At 46.9% G+C, this 20118-nt stretch overlaps 2 protein-coding genes and 1 pseudogene across 2 annotated transcripts in view; 2 read left to right on the forward strand and 1 right to left on the reverse strand.

Annotated features, from left to right (window-relative positions):
• The window catches only part of APBA2 (amyloid beta precursor protein binding family A member 2), a 91868-nt gene extending 80510 nt beyond the window's left edge, over positions 1–11358 (forward strand). Inside the window, exons 10-11 of the mRNA XM_075535766.1 lie at positions 8428–8568; positions 10188–11358. Of these exons, the coding sequence (XP_075391881.1) occupies positions 8428–8568; positions 10188–10259 (213 nt within the window). The 3' untranslated portion in view covers positions 10260–11358. The remainder of the gene's footprint in view (positions 1–8427; positions 8569–10187) is intronic.
• Positions 1894–3686, forward strand: LOC142430976 (X-ray repair cross-complementing protein 6-like; annotated as a pseudogene).
• A 2623-nt stretch (positions 11359–13981) lies between the features above and the next one.
• The window catches only part of ENTREP2 (endosomal transmembrane epsin interactor 2), a 133611-nt gene continuing 127474 nt past the window's right edge, over positions 13982–20118 (reverse strand). Inside the window, exon 10 of the mRNA XM_075535551.1 lies at positions 13982–16352. Within this exon, the coding sequence (XP_075391666.1) occupies positions 16024–16352 (329 nt within the window). The 3' untranslated portion in view covers positions 13982–16023. The remainder of the gene's footprint in view (positions 16353–20118) is intronic.

A 20118-nucleotide genomic window follows, 5' to 3' on the forward strand; every position in this document is an offset into this window, starting at 1 on the left:
GAGGGAAACGCACCTTTGTCCTGCTCCATTCTGGACAGCGTCTCCCTCTGAGACCTGCCTGCCATAGGTACCTCACCAGATTTTCTCTTTAATGTTCTTTGGGAATTCCCTTGGTCACTTTTCTATGCTAAAAACACTATGTCTGGGATCCCCAATCCTCTTCCATATTTTATGCCTTCATTTTGGTAGGGCAGTGATTTCAGTACTTCCTGAGAAAAACATAAAGGACTTGCAGTTTTTCGCCTGTGCCTGTGTCTGCTGCTGCTAGGTGCCCCGAGGTGGCTCTGACCCATGGCGGCCCTCTGCAGGTCTGAAACGCTTCATTCCACCCTGATGCAATTCACTGATAAAGTGCTTGGGGATAGAATTCTAGGATGGCATCGGGTCTCTTGCTTTGTGGTGGTAGGACCAGGGTGCAAAAAAAAAAAAAAAAAAAGAATTCTAGGATGGAAATGTTATGGGGTAAAATTTCTCTCCCTAAAATATATATTGTAAATCTTAATTTCTATGATGACTCTCTAGAATCTTATTTGGGGATGAGTTTTGTATTTCTGTGAAATCCACAGGATTAGTGTACAGTGTTTTGAGTCCCTCTGTTTTGTGATGAGAGAGAGAGAGAGGAAGAAGAAAGAGAGAGAGAGAGATTAAACAACAATCAGAAAGAGAGATGGCAAGGCGGTTATATGTAGGTCATTGTGATTGGTTCTACTTTTCTCCCCCACCTTCCCCTTCCCCTCCTGGTATTGCTACTCCCATTATTGGTCCTGAGGGGTTTATCTGTCCTCGATTCACTGTGTTTCCACCTCTTATCTGTACCAGTGTACATCATCTGGTCCAGCTGGATTTGTAAGGTAGAATTGGGATCATGATAGTGAGGGTGGGTGGGAGGAAGCATTAAAGAACTAGCAGAAAGTTGTATGTTTCATTGTTGCTACACTGTACCCTGCCTGGCTCATTTCCTTCTCATGACCCTTCTGTAAGGGGGTTTCCAGTTGCCTACAGATGGGCTTTGTGTCCCCACTCTGTACTCCCCCTCATTCACAATCATAGGATTTTTTTGTTCTTTGATGCCTGATATCTGATCCCATCAACACCTCGAGTTCGCACAGGCTGGTGTGCTTCTTCCATGTGGGCTTTGTTGCTTTTTCTATTGTGTTCTGTGGTTATTAAGTCAGTTTCAACTCATAACAACCCTTTGCACAACAGAGTGAAATACTACCCAGTCCTGCACCATCCTCACAATCGTTGTTAAGTGTGAACTTATTGTGGTAGCCACTGTCAACCCTTCTCACCAAGGGCGTTTTTCTCTTTGCTGCCCCTCTACCAAGCACGGTGTGCTTCTCCAGGAACTGGTGAGATAAAATCTTGCCATCGTTGCGTCTAAGTATGATGGATGTGCTTCTTCCAAGAGAGATGGGTTTATTCCTTTGGCAGTCCATGGTGCTTTGAATCTTCGCCAACACTGTAGTTCAAATACATCAATCTTCCATCAGTCTGCCTTATTCAGTGTCAAACTTTCACATGCATATGAGGCAATGGAAAATACCAAGGCTCGAGTCAGGCACACCTTTGTCCTCAAAGTAACATCCTTGCTCTTAAACACGCCGAAGAGGTCTTGTGTGGCAGTTACCCAGTGCAACGCATCACTGGATCCCATGAACACTGATGAAGTCTTTGACAATTTCCATCTTTTATCTGTTTGTCATGATGCTACCTATTGGTCCAGTTCTGAGGACTTTTGTTTCTTTTCTACTAAGCAGCACCGGATACTTAAAACAAGGTATACACTTGAAATTAAGGCACCAAAGGTAGGCAAAGCACTAACTACCATGTAGAGGTGGGAGTAGGCAAAGCACTAACTACCATGTTGAGGCGGGGAGTCTTATTATGAAAATGAGGGAGATGAAGAGGAAGAAGAATGAGAAGAGAGCTCCCAAGCAGGTAGAGAATATAAATATTCAGGATCAGTTAGTTTGAGTTTCTTGATTGATGCCTCCAGGGCTTTGTTTGAATCTCAGGATGAATTACTCTTTTTGACATGAGCATCCAGTGCATCATGAGTGTGTCTACCCACAAGATCATGAGCAGCAATTGGGATCTCTTGGCAGTGGTGTTCTTTGATACTGGGAAAGCGGGGGTGATGTCTGTAAATTTCAAAAATATTTACGTTTTACAGGAGTTGGATAATCCAGGTGTCAGCTGAGTGCTCGAATTTGACCAGTGTAAAGGGCAGCTGGGAAAGAAACATTTCCAAGACCTAATTGGCGCTGGAGATGACTGTTCACTCAGTGAAACACTAGTGTCTGTGCCAACCTTTTTAATGGCGTCCAGTTCAGGATGAGTCATAGGAGGATCATGTGATTCCCAACGAAGAAGACCTGCATTGCAGTGACAGCGCCAGAGCCCGCTGGCCCAGGACCAAAGCTGCTGCTCTCCATGACGCAGGTATATCTTCCTGGACCTGACGCACCTGAAGAAGGCTGGAGGCTTCGATATACCCTTGTTCTATAGCGACACCGTCAGCTTAGCAGAGGATGAGGACCGAGGCATTCACTTAGAGGAGTCCAGGAGGCTGGAAGACTTGTTGAGGAAGGTTCGTAACAGGGAGACCAGGAAGCCACACTCAGCAGGTTGAAGTTTAAGCCCAACAAAGACTGTTGGCATTTATAATTTGGTCCAGAAGGCATTGAAACCTCCCCTCACGAGGCTTTATCAGGAAACCAATGAGCCTGTGAAAACCAAGACCTGGATATTTAATGTAAACAATGGCTGTTTGCTTCTACCCAGTGACATCGAGCTGTCTCAGAACTATTGAACTATTGGAGCCATCAGATTGTTCTGGAGAAGGAGGGAACAGAATTGCTCAAGTGGTTTGATGAACCGGGTTCAAGTCTGATTGGCGTGAAGCCCTTGCTCATGTTGAAGAAACATCACTAGCTGCGACCCTCCCTGTATGTGTACTATAGGCCGCCCTGGCGAACAGGAGTCCCATCCTGTCCAGTGCTCTACTCACCAACCATCTGGAGAAGGACGTCTTGGCAATGTGCATACACCTCTCTCAAAAGAACAGCCCCCTTGACTTTGTAATGTTGGTGCTACTGGAAGAGGAGTTGGTAGACCAGAAAATTCAGGCTTCTAGTTTATCTTCCTGCTCTATGCCGATGTTAAACGCTAGGTGCCCTTTACTGAAAAGGTTGCAGCAAACTTCAAGTAGGTAGACAAGATGAAGGCCATTCTGCTGAAGCTCAGCTTTAAATACAGGAGGCCTTCGCTTTGGATTTGATGGAGCCTGAACTAGCTGAAGATCTGATGCTGCCCACGCTTGAAGCAATGGATAAAAGAATGGGCTCTCTGGCGGATGAGTTTAAGGAGCTGGTCCACCCAGCAGTTTATAATCCCGAGGGGAAGGCCACCAAGCAAAAACAAGGCAGTGAAGGTTCTGGAAGCAAAAGGCCCAAGGTGGCGGTATCTCAGGAGGAGCTAAAGGCTCACATCAGCAAGACATGCTGGGTAAGCTGACTGTGCTACAGGAGGCCTGCAAGGTGTAAGGGCTGGAGGGCAGGGCAAAGGAGGAGCTGCAGGACGTAACCACCTGTGCCGCCCTTCCACTCTACCCAGGCTGCGTGTGCTTGCATCCATGGCAAGTCTTGCTGGAGTCAGGATCAGACCTGATGGACCGTTTGTGAGACTGTTGCCCTGGAGATGTGTGGCCCTTCACTTGCTGTGCCTTACTCTTTTGTCTGAATGAAAAACCCTTAATTTGTACCCCAAACAAACAAAACCCCTTTCAATTCGGGTTTTTAAGACTGTACCTACTGTTTCTGACTTCTAGTTCTGTCGCTCTACCACTTGTCTGTCAGGGTGTCATACTGTGGTGGCTTGTGTGTTGCTGTGATGCAGGAAGGTAAGTCATTGCTATTTCAAATGCCATCCGGGTCACCCAAAGTGAACAGGCTTGAGTGGAGCTTCCAGGCTGAGAACAGACAAGGAAGAAGGAATTGCCTGCCCGCTTTGGAGGAAGTTGCCACTGAAAGCCTTTTGCATAGCTTGGAAACATTGTCAGATACTAAAGAACTAATGAGTGGAAGCTGAACACTGTCAGAGATAGTGCTGGATAAAGGGTCTCTCATAACAGAGGGCTCTTGAAATGTCACTGAGAAGGAGCTGCTTTCTCGGAGTGGATTGAACCATGGTGACATCAGGGGCCCAAAGCCTGCAGCGGGGGAGCCTTTATGAGCTCCATTTGCTGATGGAGCCTGGCTCACGGGAAGGAAAAACAGCTGCAAAAATCTGCTATTGAGACCAACTTGGAATGTGCGATGTATGAATCGTGGGAAATTAGAAATTGTCGAAATCAAATGAAACACATGAAGATTGATTGGTGAACTGAAATGGACTGGCGTCGGCCATTTTGAATCAGAAAATCACACGATTTACTTTGCAGGAAATGACACGACCAAGAGGAATGGTATTACATTTATTGTCAGAAAATGGACGTTAGAATCAATCTTGAAGTGCAGTGTTGTCTGTGATGGGATTCTATCCATCTGCCTTCAAAGAAATCCAGTCAATACAACTCTTATTCACATTTCTGCACCAACCACAAAAGCTAGTTATGAAGAGATCTGATATGTGATTCAAATGTACTAATAATTATTGGTGATTAGAATGTAAAAGTTGGAAACAAAGAGGAAGGGAAATATGGTCTTGTTGATAGAAATGAAGCTAGATAGTGCAAGATAGAAGATATTGCACGACCAATGACGTGTTCATGGAAAATATACTTTCTCAACATCGTAAAAGGCGACTACACACATGGATTTCCCCAGATGGAGTACACAGTAATCAAACTGACTACAGATGTGGGAAGAGGCGATGGGGATGGTTAATATCAGGAGCTACAGCAAGGCTAGGTACGGTCTGTGGAACAGACCATCAATTGCTCACATGTAAGTCCAGGCTAAAGCTGAAAAAAAGTCCATGAGAGCCAAAATATGACCTTGAGTCTAACCCACCTGAGTTTCAAGAACATCATTGAACACTGATGACAGAAGACCCACTGAGCATAGTGAGAGCACCATTCATGAAAAAGCAAAGAAAGAAAAGATGAAGGTGGATTCTGAAACTTGCTTTTTATTGTAGAGTAGCTAAAGTAAATGGAAGAAAGAATGAAGTCAAAGAACCAAATAGAAAATTTCAAAGGGGCAGCTCAAGAAGACAAAGCCAAATATTATAATAAAATATACAAAGACCTAGAGTTAGAAAACCAAAAAGGAGCGGCCCAGCATTATCTTAAACTGAAAAACTAAAAATTCAAGCCTCAAGCTGAAATGTTGAAAGATTCTATGAGTAAAACATTGAGTGATGAAAGAAGCGTCAGAAGAAAATGGAAAGAATATGAGTCACTGTACCAAAACGGACTAGTTCACATTCCACCATTTAAGGAGGCAGCATGTGAGCAAGAACCAATCTTGTTGAAGGATGAAGTTCAAGCCACACCAGAAACATTAGTCCAAACAAGGCTCCAAGAATTGATGGATCACCAGTTGAAATGTTTCGAGAAGCTGATGAAGCACTGGAAGCACTCACTTGTCTACGCCAGAAATTTTGGAAGACAGCCACTTGGCCATCTGACTGGAAGGGATCTATATTCGTACTCATTCCAAAGAAAAGTGAACCAGCAGAATGCTCAGGTTACAGAACAAGTTCATTGGCATCACATGCAATAATGGTGGCAGCAGCAGCACGGTGACGAGGAACTGCCAGAGGTTCAGGCTGGACTCAGAAGAGGATGTTGAACAAGGGATGCCATTGCTCATGTCAGATGGGTCTTGGCTGGTCAGAGAATACCAGAAAGATGTTTACTTGTGTTTCATTGACTGAGCAAAGGCATTTCGACTGTGTGTGTCATATAAATACGGATAACCTTGAGAAGCATGAGCACTGCATAGTTTAAAATCAGAAACGGTGTCCTTCAGAGTTGTATCCTCTCATCATCCTTATTCGATCTGTATGCTGAGCAAGTCAACAGAGAATCTGGTTTATAAATTGAAGAATGAGGCATTAGGATTGGAAGAAGGCTTATTAACACCTTTGATATGCACATGACACCACCTTGCTTGCTGAAAGTGTGCAGGAGTTGAAACTTGAAGATAGGATTTCAGTCTTCAGTATGAATTACAACTCAATGTAAAGAAGACCAAAATCCTCACAACTGGACCCATAGGTTATAGCTTATCATCATGGTAAATGGAGAAAAGTTTAAAGTTTTCAAGGATTTTGTTTACTTGGACCTACAATCAATCCTCAACGAAGCAGCAGTCAAGAGATCAAAAGACACATTGCATGAGATAAATCTGCACAAGACCTCTTTAGAGTATTGAAAAGCAAGGATGTTACTTGAAGAACTAAGATGTTCCTGACCCAAGCCATGCTATTTTCAATTACTTCATATGCATGTGGAAGTTGGCCATTGACTAAGGAAGACTGGAGAAGAATTAATGCATTTGAATCGTGATGCTAGCAAAGAATATTGAAAATATCATGGACTGCCAAAAGGACATACCGATCTTTCTTGGAAGAAATAGGGCCAAAGTGCTCCTTAGGGGCAAGGATGGCAAGACTTCATCTTACGTACTTTGGATGTGTTTTCAGGAGAGACCAGCCCCTGGAGAAGGATGTCCTGTTCAGTAAAGTAGAGGGGCAGTGATGGGTTGACTTCATGACTATAGCAATGGGCTCATTCATAGAAACAGTGTGAGAATGGCCTAGGATTGGACCGTGTTTTGTTCGGTTGTGTGTAAGGTAGCTATGGATCGGAAGGAGCTCTGTGGCACCTGGCAACAGTTCCATCATTGAGAAGGTGGCCCCTTTTTCGTTGTCAGTTGTATGTAGTTCATTTATGCTCTTTGGAAGCTTTTAGTATATTCTATCTTCAGGATCCTGAAGTTACATGAAGATGTTTTTTGATGTGGCTCTGTCTTCATTCATTGAATTTCTCCATAATTATTTATTTCATAGAAGTTAAGTTATACAGTATTTGCCCTTTTTAACAAACTTATTTCACTCAGGATGATGTTCCCAAGGATTATCCATGTCATGGCATGCATCAGAACTTCATTTATCCTCATGGCGGAATAGTTTTCTATTGTATGTTTGCGACGTTTTCGTTATCTGTTGTCGGATATTTCCGTTGCTTCCACCTCTCCACTCTTGTTAAAAGTACTGGGAAGCACACTGGTGTGCAAGTTTCAGTTTGTGTTTCTGCTCTCACTTCTAGTTATGTTCTAGGATTGGGATTTCTGAGTCCTAAGTGTGTGTTTACAGGAGAAACGTGTCAGTTATTTGGTTTTGCTGTAGCTGATTTGATGGAAACCCAACCATTTCCTGACTGACAAACCAGCTTCTCCTCACAGTGAGTCTTTACCACCCGGAACATGGAGCTGGTAATGGAGATGCCCCTACTGGGGCTGCAGGTGTAGAGAAAGGTCCGCGGGCTTTGAACACCAATTCAGAATGCGAACTTTTGCTTCACCGCACCTCCTGCCCTTCGTTTTCAGTTTTCCCAAGCCTTCGTTCACTAATTTGGAAGAGTCCTCAACCTAGAGACTCTCCGTTCATTTTTGTAGACACTGAATTTTCTGTGGCCTTCTCGGATAGCTTCATAGCTGGCTGCATGGAAGGGGGCGGTACTCGGAGATCTAAGTTCCTTATCCGTTCTTTCCACTAAGCCTGCTCCGTTGATTCCCCACCGCGGTGCTTTTTCCCTACTCCTTTTGGAGATTCCACAAGAATGAAAGTTGCTTCTAGAGAGCCCCTCAGAAGGATGGGAGGGTGCCCACCCCCCGCTTCACTGTATCATGCCCAACCTGCGCTTTGTCAGGTGGCAGGTTTTGTCTCCTTGGGTGTGCCCCCTCCCCTGTCGACTACAGGAGTGCTTACCGTGAATGATGATTTGATATGCCACGGTTCTCAGAACTGAATAGGATCAAGCGTAGTTACTTGATGACACTTTTCTCAAATCAGTCTATCTGTCAGACCATTAAGGCATCACTCGATCCATCATATTTTGTGAATCACAAGTGGACATTGTCTTTGTTTTAAAGAGGAGCAGAGTGCCGAATATATACTCCTGACTACACACTCTCTTATTTCTGTTACGAATCTTCTCCACTCTGTGGCAATGATGTAACGAGAGCTCTTGAGGCCAGCTTCCAAGGGCATGGTGGCAGATTGTACTGTGCTTGGGTGTGGTTCTAAGGGCCTGGAGGATGTTCCCACACATCACCGCCTTAACTCCTTATGGAGGAGAAACTCATTAATGAGTTTTTCCTCTGCGTGGTTTATTTCTCCCATCTTTAGCAATATTGTCGAGTTTGTGGTGGGTGGAGCTGATAATGTGTGTTGACCTCTCATGTTTCTGGTTAGATTTGCAGCCTTATGAGGGGGGGCATCGCCGAGCGAGGTGGTGTCCGAGTTGGCCATCGCATCATCGAGATCAATGGACAGAGTGTTGTGGCCACAGCCCACGAGAAGATAGTCCAAGCCTTGTCTAACTCTGTTGGGGAGGTAAGACATGCCAGTGCCCACCCACCTTCTTCATAGGACCATCTTGGTCCAATTAAGAAGTATACGAAGTGCTAAGAAAAGGCATCAGTCCTACTTGGAGCAATCTGCACTTCTTAGGTGTCTGGGGAATGTGTCTTTGTTAGTTTGACCTATGCCAGCCAACCTTTCCAGTGGCTACTGAACAGCAGTGTAGCCGGCCAGATGATGTCCCCACTAGAGAGTGCCCATGACAAGATGAGCAGAGTTGCAGGGTGAATTCTGCCCTTGGCTCTGACTCTGTATTTAACTGTGTGGTCAAGGCTTCCAGTAAACAGGTAAACAAAGCAGGCAGGTATATCTCTTTCTAGGATCTTTCCAGATCTGGCTTTATCAAATAAGAAATATCAGTAACATACCCAAGCAAAACTAGCAAAATGCAGAAGTCAAAATCATATTCCTAGCACTGAAAGTACAAACATATTTCAAGAACTCAAAATTATCCTCTTAGCAGATTTATATGAGGAAGGGGCTTTGTGAGGTTCAGCAGCAATGGGACTGAGATTGAGGATGCACAGGAGCTGTTAGCCTGGGCTGGGTCAGTAAAGTAGATTTTGCCCTGCATCTGTTCATTGGGAGGGATCCCCCTGTGCTGACACACAGTTTTATGAACGAGGTGAAAGGGGACTCAGCCTTCCAGGAGGGTGATCTCTCTGAGGTCAGGAGGAAACAGAATTTCTGCTAAGGGCACAGTTGCCTGGCTGGTGATTGATTTCACAAACACCACTGTACAGCTTCTTTGTTTTAAATTCAGCCATCATGTAGCTCAATTTGTAGTTGGTGCTTCAAAAGAAACAAGAAGGGGGATTTAGTAAGAAGAAAAGGTATGTAAGGATGGGCGGTAAAACAGGGGACATTGAAGCTGAGTTTTCAAGGGAACCCAGGCAGCTTAAGGTACAAGGCTGAGGCAGCCAGCTTAGAATGGGCTAAGGGACCAGTGAGTTCAGTTCAGGGGACCTTGGAAGGCTGCCAGGCAGAGTGGTCTAGAAGCTTCAGTGAGGAGCTGGGAGTATATTCTAGACCATGGAAGCCTTGAGTTTTAGGCAGGGAAGCTGTGGGTATGCCATGTATTCCAAGAGATCTTGGGAGGAGTGGGTGGGGAAAGTGATGTGTAGGGATGGATGGAGGGCACCAGGTGGGAAATGAAGTAGAGACCTCAGGATAGATGATAGGGCTTGAGGGGTGGGGGTTCAAGAGGTGAGACCCAAGGATGCTTCCCCTCAGGCTTCTGTCTACCCGCTCTTCTCGCTTAGTGGAGTTATGCTGGTAACTGGAGTTTTTCTTCTTTGGGCTGGCTGAGCAGTTAGGGGGTGTGGTGGAAATAATGACGGCCATCTGGGGTCAATGCCTTGTCCCGTCCCACAGCAGCAGTGCCTCTTCTGACCCTGGAGAGGGTCTGGGTTACTCAGGAACCTGAGCTGTCAGCTGAGCCATGTGGTCACTGCCCACTCAGAATGACACTCAGGACACTTTTCACATCAGCTGGTCCCGGGGGTTGGTGGGGGCGGGGGGTGGACGGGGACGGGGGTGGCGAGAGGGGACACAGGATGCCCCTATGTTCAGCCCACTTTTCATCTTGACAGATCCATATGAAGACAATGCCTGCTGCCATGTTCCGGCTTCTCACAGGGCAGGAGACCCCGCTCTACATCTAGGCCACAGCTGCCCTGAAGGAGCCTCACCGCCAGGTCTAGAAGTGCTGGGTCCTTGTCTACAACAGGATGCCAGGTCTTTGGGCCAACCCTGAGCCACAACCTAGAAGGACTGTCATCCCTGAGGCTGTGCCTCCATCTTTTTTTTTTCTCCCATAAAGGGGGTATGTCTCTTTCAAAGGAGGGTCACAGAAACAATGCCTTTGTAAAACATTCAAGTATTTTGCCACATATGAACTGTTTCTTCATAGCAACTGATGAGAGTGTTGTGTGCACTCTGTGTGGTGTAGCGTGTGTGTCTTTCCTCTTTGAAGCTATAGTGAGTGTGTGTCTGACAGATGTAGGTGAGGACATGGGGCCACTGGAATGCCCATGACCGGCCCTTCTGCCCCTCCCGCTGATCCTCCAGGGCTCCCCAACTGTCCTAGATAAGTAGACCCTGACCCCTTGACAGTACAACCTCCAGAGTTATAATTAAAGTTTGGGAACATGTGATTGGTTGTCATTATTTAATAAGAAAGGAGGTGTCCCCGAGTTAAATAAAGAACGATGACCACAACGTTAAACTCCATGTTTATTTAGATGATCTTGCTGTTTTTTGAATTTAAATTTTGACAAATTGTTCTTTAGATTGAAGGGGTTTCAGATGATCCACGGTCACATTTGCTACACCTCTCCCTACCTGGAGCCTATGTAAGTTTCCTGGGCACTCTTGTCCCCACCCCCGCACGGGGCTTAACACAGGGCAGAGTATGCTTCTTCCCAGGCACATGGAGAGCATCCAGTGTCTGCTCTTGAGGTAAAATCTCTACCTGCACATGCACATCCACATCCAGGCTGCCCCCCCACCCCCCAAATAACTCCAAAACAGAATACACACAACTGCTGCCATTCCCCAGGTAGCAAATGTGTGTCAGTGACGAGGTGGGCAAAGCCCTGTCACCATTAACAGTATTAGCATGTGTGTGGTTTAAGTAGAACATAGTCTAGTGGAATTCATTAGAGGTCAATGTTAACTAACATTATTTTGTCTGGAGTCCTTTTCTTTGGCCCAGGCTGTGAAGAATACACTGTGACTTAATAAGCCTTACCATGCAGTAAATAAAGCTCTAGGATTACTGAATCCAAGGAGTAACCATGTGTTGCATGCAGCTGACCTTAGGAAGACTTCACCAATATTGCTAATAAACCGGAAGTCCTGATGATGAGATGTCCATGTGGCTGGTTTGTTCACTGGAAGAAAGGGTGCCATATCGTGCCCGTCCCTCCTCCCCTGGTTCTGCAGGGATGCATTTTGGCAGCCGCTACTCCATGGGCCCTCCATGAAGCTTAAGGGGTAGTGTTTGTATTCCAATGCTAGGTCCTCCACCCCTGAGCATCTTGAATGTTGCGCTGGTGCCAGGCTCACCAGGTGTACCCTGGGTCCTTCTATCTACTGTTCTTGGGAAGAAAACACTGCTTTCATTGGGTTTGGGCGATGGAAACCCAGTGCTATGGAGTGGAATTTATATCACTTATTGGAAAGGTGTGTGTATGTGTGTGAGTGAAAGTATTCGTGTAAGTGATTTGCATGTGGCTGTACATGTTAATGAGTACATAAGCTAGTTCCATGGCCACTGACTTAAAGTGGTGCCTCCTGCTATAGGGGGGCAGAGGCCTGACCACATGCCTCAGCCTGTGAGCTTGGGGATCCTTAGGAAAGTAAGACCCTTTCTCTCTGGTTTGGTATGAGGAGAGTTCAACAAGTCTGTGGGAAATCGAATTAGGAGATAATGGAATTTTTCTTTGAACTTTTAAAAGTCACCTCTGACAAGTGACCTGCCCTTCAGCCTAGGATTGCTGGCCCAGCCTCCAAACGAGATACGGGTCATCTGACGAATGAGGAGCGTTCTTCCCCGCTCCATGTCATCAACTATATAGATTAAAAACACGTGTGTGCTCGGCGCTACCCAACAGTAACAGAGGAGAAACTCTTTCCAAGAAAAGTGCCAGCCTGTGCCGTCCTTGGTATGTTTTGGAGACAGCATCATGCAGTCAGAAGCCCGGTGATGAAGGACACGTGGGTATGCATGTTTGCAAGCACTCCGGTCCCCTGCGTGTCCTCGCTTTCTGATTCTGCTTGAGAAAGCAAACCAGAATAAAGCCCTTTGCTCTGCTAAGAAGCAGAAGCTATTCGCCCAGGAGGGTCCCTAGCCTTGGGGACAGAGGCCTTCTATCAGGAAAGCCAAGGAGCTATCCCACGGGAAGGGAGAAAATTCCAGAGAGGAAATATATGGTAAGGAAGAGAAGAGGGAGCAGGGATCCCTACACATCAAGGATTCCCATGAAAAAGCCCAAGTCGAGGGGCACTAAGCCGTCTGTGACTGACTTTAGCCAGCAGCAGGGATGGCCATGTCCCCCCCGGACCTGACCTCTCCACAGTGAGCCTGGAAGACATGATGATAAGGCTAGAATGCTACTGAAACCCCACAGAGTGTGTCTCTCAAGGCCACTTGAAGGCAGAACCCCCATGCTTTCAGCCCTATCTCCAGCTGATGAGCCCCCAGAGACACCACGGACAGAAATACCTTTTATTAAAACACCCAATGATGAAAACAGTGAGGTATATTAAATAAATATCACCTTCAGGTTGTACAAATAAATCTGTGACTTGAAAACAATTTCCTGTAAGTTTTGCTTTTGAATCGCTACAGTTGAGGGAGGGGAAACAGACACGAAATGAGCTTTTAAGTGATTGGTTAGAAGTGTTTCATCTGTATAGTCTTCAGACTAAACGAAGACCTACACCCTTATGAACAATACGTACCCTCACCTCATTTGCCATAGGTGGGAGTACAGCTCCCAAGCTGGGGTCACATAATGGGCTGGAAAGGGTCCATTCTTCAGACAATGTCCTTGTGCCACTGCTCCCTAGGGAGAGCACCTGCCTGGAACTGGGAAGGCCCCTGTGCAGGTGTGGGAAGATGCAGTGAGTGATGGGAAGGGGACTGTGCCTGCAGACAGGCCATCGCAGACACTAAAACCCGGAGAGAACAGACCTCTGGGTCGGCCGAAGTGTACAGAAGTAGCACTGAGCTGTTTGCACTGGACATGGGGGTGGAGCCTGGGCTCTAGTTGTTGCTCCTGAGGTTTTAAGGTACCTCTGAGAGGGCTGGGCACCAGGTTGGAGGGTCAGATAGGCAGTCGTTCCCTGGTGGTCATCATCTTCACCCCTCTCTCTTCTGAAATATTCCTCTCAATCTAGAGCCCAGGGCCCATGCGGCCCCCAAACCCTGAGCAGCAGACCAAGTTATAACCCAGCAGATGAAAACCAGGTGGTTTCCTCATTGGTAAAGTGGAATAGTTATGAAAACAGATACTCAAATGGATGTGAGGGGACTGGAGGAAGCAGAGAACCAGAGCTGTTACGGAAGTGGGTGAGCACATCTCCACCGTGTGCTTGTGCGAATGACAAAGCACAAGCTGGGTGAAGCGTGGCCCCAAACTGCAGTCCAGCACTGTCTGACTGCAGAGAGGTGGGAACAGAAGGCCAGGCTGAGTGAGACCCTGGAGGCCTGCCACCCGGGCCATAGGGTAAAACCCTGGGGATTGAGTCAACCAATTGCAGCCAGGTCTGAGAACTCCCAAGTTCAACCACCAGGGGCCCAGCCAGCTTCCAAATAGGAAGAATATGCCCAGAGACTCTGAAAGGATGTAGAACTGCACCCACCCCCCACCCCGGCTGAACATGCCAAATTTGCTTGTGAGCTTACAGTAGCACAGGGGGCTTGTTACTCTGACTTTATCGCAAAGGGACTTCGTTTTTCAGGCTATTCAAAGCTCTCTGTTGAGAACAATTAGAAAATAGGTTTCCTTCTTAATAATCTGCATACATTCATCACATAGTACTCATCTCTAGGATATCTTAATGGTAAAGTTCTACTTTTGGTCCAAAGGCTTGATTTCTATTGGTGTTAAAATCTCTGGTTCTACACTGGCCACACTCCCACACCTCACACCTCAGCTCCTTCCCGCCAATCCTGTCAACTGGGAGGAAGGCTCCCAGTTTCTAACCACAGTTTCATAGCACTACAGGTTAGCTAAAGGGGGCTGGAGGCGGAGGATGGACATGAGGACAAGCACAGGTTGCAGAGCGCACAGGGAAGGCTGAGTGGGTGCAGCTGCTGGGCTTGCTGGACAGCTGGGAAGTGTGGGTATTCACCTGGCCCTTCACCTGCACTCGCAGTGGGGCTTTGATCTCCCAGAGGAGCCCTGGTAGGCCTGGGTGACTTTGTACATGGAGGTTTGAGCCCAGCTCCGGGACCCCATCCTCCTCTGTGCTGCTGGGTCCTGCTTGACAGATCTGACACACACACACACACACACACACACACACACACACACATCCCTATCACTATAGGGGACCTCTTAGGGATGTTGCTGACATGTCCAGAACATAAGGGGCCAGCTCAGAGAGGACTGGGATGGCTACTTCTGTATCACTAACACATTGGCTGTTTTTACAAAAATAATTAAAACTTATATCCTCCAATGCAAATGCAACATTTGTTGCTCTCATAGACATGGAGAGGCCACACTGGGTCATCTGAGAACGTCAGAAGGTCACGTGTCCTAGAAAACTGGCCTTAATTCCCTAGATATTAACCCTCCATGGCTAATTGGTCATAGGCTGGGGACAAGGGAAACTCCCAAATTACCAGTGGTTTATAGTGGGTGCTTATGATTATGGAGAAAATAATAATGATGGAACTTTGTTCCCCTCTACCCAAATCCACAGGACTGCTGGCCAACCTAGACAAACCTATAGAGTAGCACTCTTATACCCACCGGAACTGCTCCCCTAGGGTTGTGAGGCTGTCGACCGCCTTTCAAAGCCCTGTCTTTCTCCAGAGGAACGATGTCTGGGGGTTCAAGCCATCGACCGTTTGGATAGCAGCCCAACATTTAACCCTCTGCACCACCAGGTCTCTCCCCCAGGCCCCCCAAATCAGTTAAAAGTTGGGAAGGAGAGGCAGAAGAGAACCCAGAGAAGAAGTGGTGAAGGTAGGGGGTCTGTCAAAGGTAGGGGGTCTGTCCTGAGAGAGTTCAGGCTACCCCGGGGTCGTGTGTTGTGCACTGGTCGATACAATAGCCCTGAGAGCACCGCGTTGGGCCCAGGCGGCCACCTCTGCCCGAATGACCTTCTTTAAAATTAGACCATGATACGAATTCATAGAGTGATGAAACACATAGGAGATGGTCTCATGATGTCAGACTCCACGCACTGATTGGGGCACGTAGTGACTAACCCAAAGGTTGAAGGTTTGAAGCAACCAGAAGTGCCTTGAAGGAAACAAAGCCTGGCAATGTGCTTCTGCAAGGCCACACCCTGGAACGCCCATGGGCATCGTCTCATTCTGCACACCGAGGGCACCGTGAGTCCCCACCAACTTGATGGCAACGGCCTCAGGGTATTTGGTCAATGTCTTCAAGGTACACAAATCTCACTTGTCACTACATTCATATTTGTATCAAGGTGGCATACCCCTAAAATTGCATAACTCACTGTGGATATGGGAGTTTTCGTGTATTCTAGAACAGGTAGAAAATGTAGGCAATGAGAAAACAGTGGAGCAGTCCACCTCAAGAGAGGGCACAAGAACCCCATGTCCAGGTTGCTCGGTGGTGCTCATGATGGGCCCCCTTGTTCTCTGTCAACGCTGCAGCTTGCAACACGAATATGTGTGGCCCGAGGCTTGCCCATGTGGCTGTGCAGGCTCCAGGGTCTTCACGCTTGATCCATGATGTTGGCATTGAGGATGGGTTCATCCGTGTGGCACTCATCAGAAGCCACCACTGTTCGGATGGCACATGCCACGTGCCGCACCTCCACAGGGAGAGCACCATGCGTGTGCTCTAGGAACTTGGTCACCAGGACCTGGGGGTCCGTGTAGGCCTGGCTGTCTGCCAGAGGGTGAGGATGCTGCTGCTTGGAGAGGAGCCGTGAGGCCTCTGCCTTGAACTGCTGGCTACTTGTCCAGGCACCACGTTGTTCTTCTGGCGGGCAAAGATGATGCTGACACGAACAGGCAGCCTCGGCAGTGGGAGAGGAGCAAACTGGTAATAAAGGAGAAGATGTTATTGCAAACCAGCAAAGCCTCAGGCTGCTGCTGTTAAAAAAACAATGTTCAGAATTCGAATGGAAATGTGCTCTGCTTCCTGGCCCCTTCTCTATGCAGCCTCTGGGGTCATGGTCTCCAGAGGGGCAAAATGCAAGGCAGATTAAAAAAGAGTGGGGTAGGGAGGGGTCCCCTCCCATCTGCTACTCCACTGGAATCCGCAAGCTAACATGTCCCTCACAAACCCTCTCGTGCAGCTGGGATTTGGGAGCAGGAAGGCCCAGGTCCACTTGAAGGACCCATCTTAGCCTTCCCTAACTCCCTGGCCTTTTCCTTTGGGGTTGATACTGCTATGCGACCACACAGAAGGACCCACTACCTCTATGTGTAGATAGGAATGGAAGCAACCTCTCAGGAAATGGAGCTCAGAGCTTAGGCCAAGGTCCTGAGGCCAATGGTCAGGCAAAAGGCACTGGGTCTCCAATCGGATACCTTGATTTTTTTTTTTAATTCACCACCATCGAGTTGATGCCAACTCATGATGATTCGATAGGGCAGAGTATAACTGCCCTTGTGAGTGTCCAATCTGTGACTGTTTATAGGAGTGGAAAGCCTTGTCTTCCTCCAGTAGAGTGGCTAGTGGTTTTTACCTGCTGACCTTGAGGACCACAGCCCACACCTGTGACCAATCTGCCACCGGGGCTCCTTCCCATCCCAATGACCCACACTAAGAACGGAGGGCACAGAGAACAGGCATTTGTGAATACTCACCAGAGACCAATTAGTGTTAGACCTGCCCATACTCAGATTCAAGTAACCCAGAGAACAGACTCTGGGTGGTCTGGGGCATTTTTGGTGCGCGTGAGCAAGCTTAGCAAGTAACTATGAGGAATCATAAAGAGCAAAGTAAAAACACCTAATTTGGAGGTCAGTCTGCTCCCAACCAGATTCATTGATAAAGTGACAGGTGGGTATTCTATGCAAGGAATTGGGTAAGTATTAATGTAACGATGGCTTCTAGTAAGTTCCCACCCAAAGGGAAAGGAGGTGCTTTTGTTACAGCCCAGAGAGCTGAATTACTCCCATTCCAGGGGGGCGCCTGGGAAGCTGGATTAGAAACAATACAACAGATGATTCACAATTCACCACACCTATACCTCAGCCGATGTCTGTGCGTGCAGTGTGTTAGAAAAGGAGTCTCTCACCAGACCCTTGAGAAGACTGGGACCCTCCTGCGTCCAGGTCTTGAATGCACCAAGGCGTGCGTGAGGAGGCAGCACCTTCACCAAAAAGAGAATTCCATTAGTATCTTCAAGGGAAACCGATTGACCAAACTATCACCCTAACCCACCTGCTGCTGGAGCTGCAAACCACGCAGGAGCTGGCCCTGAGGCTATACTCACCTGCACACAGGTGAAGCAGCTCACCCTGTCGCTCTGCGTGTCAGTCAGTCACGTCAGCCTCCCTAGGTCTGACTCCCCACCCTCCCAGCAATGAGCTAAGTGTTATACACAAGACTGGTGCCATCTTCTACAAAATCTTCCATGTTTGGGTTTCCCCGGGGATCCAGGGAGGCCCAGATCTTAGATGTATTGAAAAGTAAGTCCTCTCTTGTCCCGGAGACAGAAGCATTAGGCCAAAAATCAGCCAGAGAGATGTGAAGGAAATGGCTACTTAGTATTAACCATAGCAGGAACTCCTTAGAATTGACGCCTGCTGGCAGACTCCTCTTTAACATCGCCTTTGACACAAGATATAGGAGCACAGCTCCCCAACTCACCTGACCGAATTTTCTAGGTCCCGGAGCTAGTAAGCTTGTCTAACCAACTGAGTTACATGGACATAAATAACTCTGCGTGACCAGCCTGGGACAGCTACAAGCACAAATAAGCTTGGCTTTCTGTCCAAGCCGTGGGAGCTCTATTCTGATCCCCTTGCAGCCCACCTCCTGGAAAACAGGGACAACACAGCCCCTGGGTGAGAATGTCTCTACAGGGCAGTCTGCAGCAGCATAAACAGTGAATAAGCGGACTCTCCACACAGGCTGGGGGAGCTCCAGCCCCACTCAACAACACTAATCCCCCATCCCAGGGGTACAGCTCTGCACAGTCCCACGTTAGGGCACCCCAAATGTCAGGCATTCATGGGATTTTTATTTCTTCTTTTCCCTCCCTTTGTTCACCTGGCCCATTAACAAGATATTAGAATAACATTAAAAGTAGAGTTCATAGACCATTGAGAATTAGTCAGTCTCCTGGATTCCAACCCTCCCACCTGGCCTCCAGACAGTCTACGAACCTTACACATCCCTCAGCAGGTGGGTGCACCTGGGCAGCCATCTACCCAGGTATAAGGGTGAAACTCCTGCCCCAGCTATTTTGCATAGGCAAGGAGCTTGTGTGTGACACAGTGACATAAGCCTGAGGCTCACAGGGCTCTCCTGAATGCGATACTGGATAGACTGACCAATCCACCAACTATCTCAGGACACCAGCTTCTGGCCAGCAGCAAAATAGACCATCCAGACCACTTAGATAAACCACCTGCCCTGAGTAGACCATTGCTTCATCCTTTCCTCCTAGAGTATCTGCATAGGTGGTAGTTCTAGATCCCACTACCCCACCCCACCCCATCATCCCCAAAGAGCAAGTCTCTTCCCCTCTGAGCTGATCCATCAGAGGTCTGGTCCTTTAAGATCATTCACCTAAACCAGAAGAACATACGACTCTCAGCACTGCCAGACACCACAATCATTCCCCTTAAACTCAACCCCATCCTGTCATCCTAAAACATCACAAGGTGGTAGTAAAACAACATACTATCAGGTACTGTTCCCAACTGCTCAAAACACCTCTGCTCCAAAAGTCTTGAAGGCCCCCTGCCCCCCACCCCAAGGACAAGGCTCAGACCCCAGCTGTTCTTTTCTCGATGTTGTGGCTGCTGTGTTTCCATTATTCCTATACCCTCCTCCTCTTAAAACAAAGTCTTGCACAATTCTTATAATTTATCAGGGCTTCTCCATATGTCGATCTACATAAGGGGAAAATTATTACCATAGATACTCAAGTATAAGCTGAGTTTTTCAGCACATTTTTAATGAAGTTTTGTGGTAAAATTAGGTGCCTCAGTGGATATTGGGTTGGCTTAAACTCACGTATACATGGTAGTTTACTTTTTGTTTTTAACTTACTTTCTTTTCTTTTAGTCCCTTAACACATCATTAATTCACATCAGAGACAAAGCTCTTGGGCAAAGCTTCAAGCCCAGACAAACATACATTAACAGCTCTTCTGCTTCTTACTCTAATATTTTTTCTTTTTCTTTTCAATACTTTTGTCTCTTGCTCTTTCCTCCTTAATTTTTAATACCTAAACTTTTATTTCATAATCATCTCAATCTTTCTTTTTCCCCCTTTTTTTCCTTATTTTCAATCCTACTCTTCCTTATTTTCCTCATAAAATCAAAATCTGACACTACTTACATTTTTTTCTCTCAAGTATCATCAGCATTTCCTATGTCCTTGCAAAACAAGAAAAATTTTGGTCTACTTTTCATTCTTTTAAGGTTAAATGAACATTACCTGGTACCTCCCTGTTTTGTTTCACCTTTTCTTCCTTTCTTTACCTCTAGCCCTCCCCCTTACACTCTTTGATCTCCCTGCAAAATGTATTATCATACACTCTCAAAGCTACTTGATGTAAAGTGTCCACCACCCCTCAACTGTGCCACCCAACAGAGTTAACTAACCATCCCTAATAACCTCA

Source organism: Tenrec ecaudatus, chromosome 17, assembly GCF_050624435.1.
Source record: "Tenrec ecaudatus isolate mTenEca1 chromosome 17, mTenEca1.hap1, whole genome shotgun sequence".
Taxonomy (NCBI): Eukaryota; Metazoa; Chordata; class Mammalia; order Afrosoricida; family Tenrecidae; genus Tenrec; species Tenrec ecaudatus.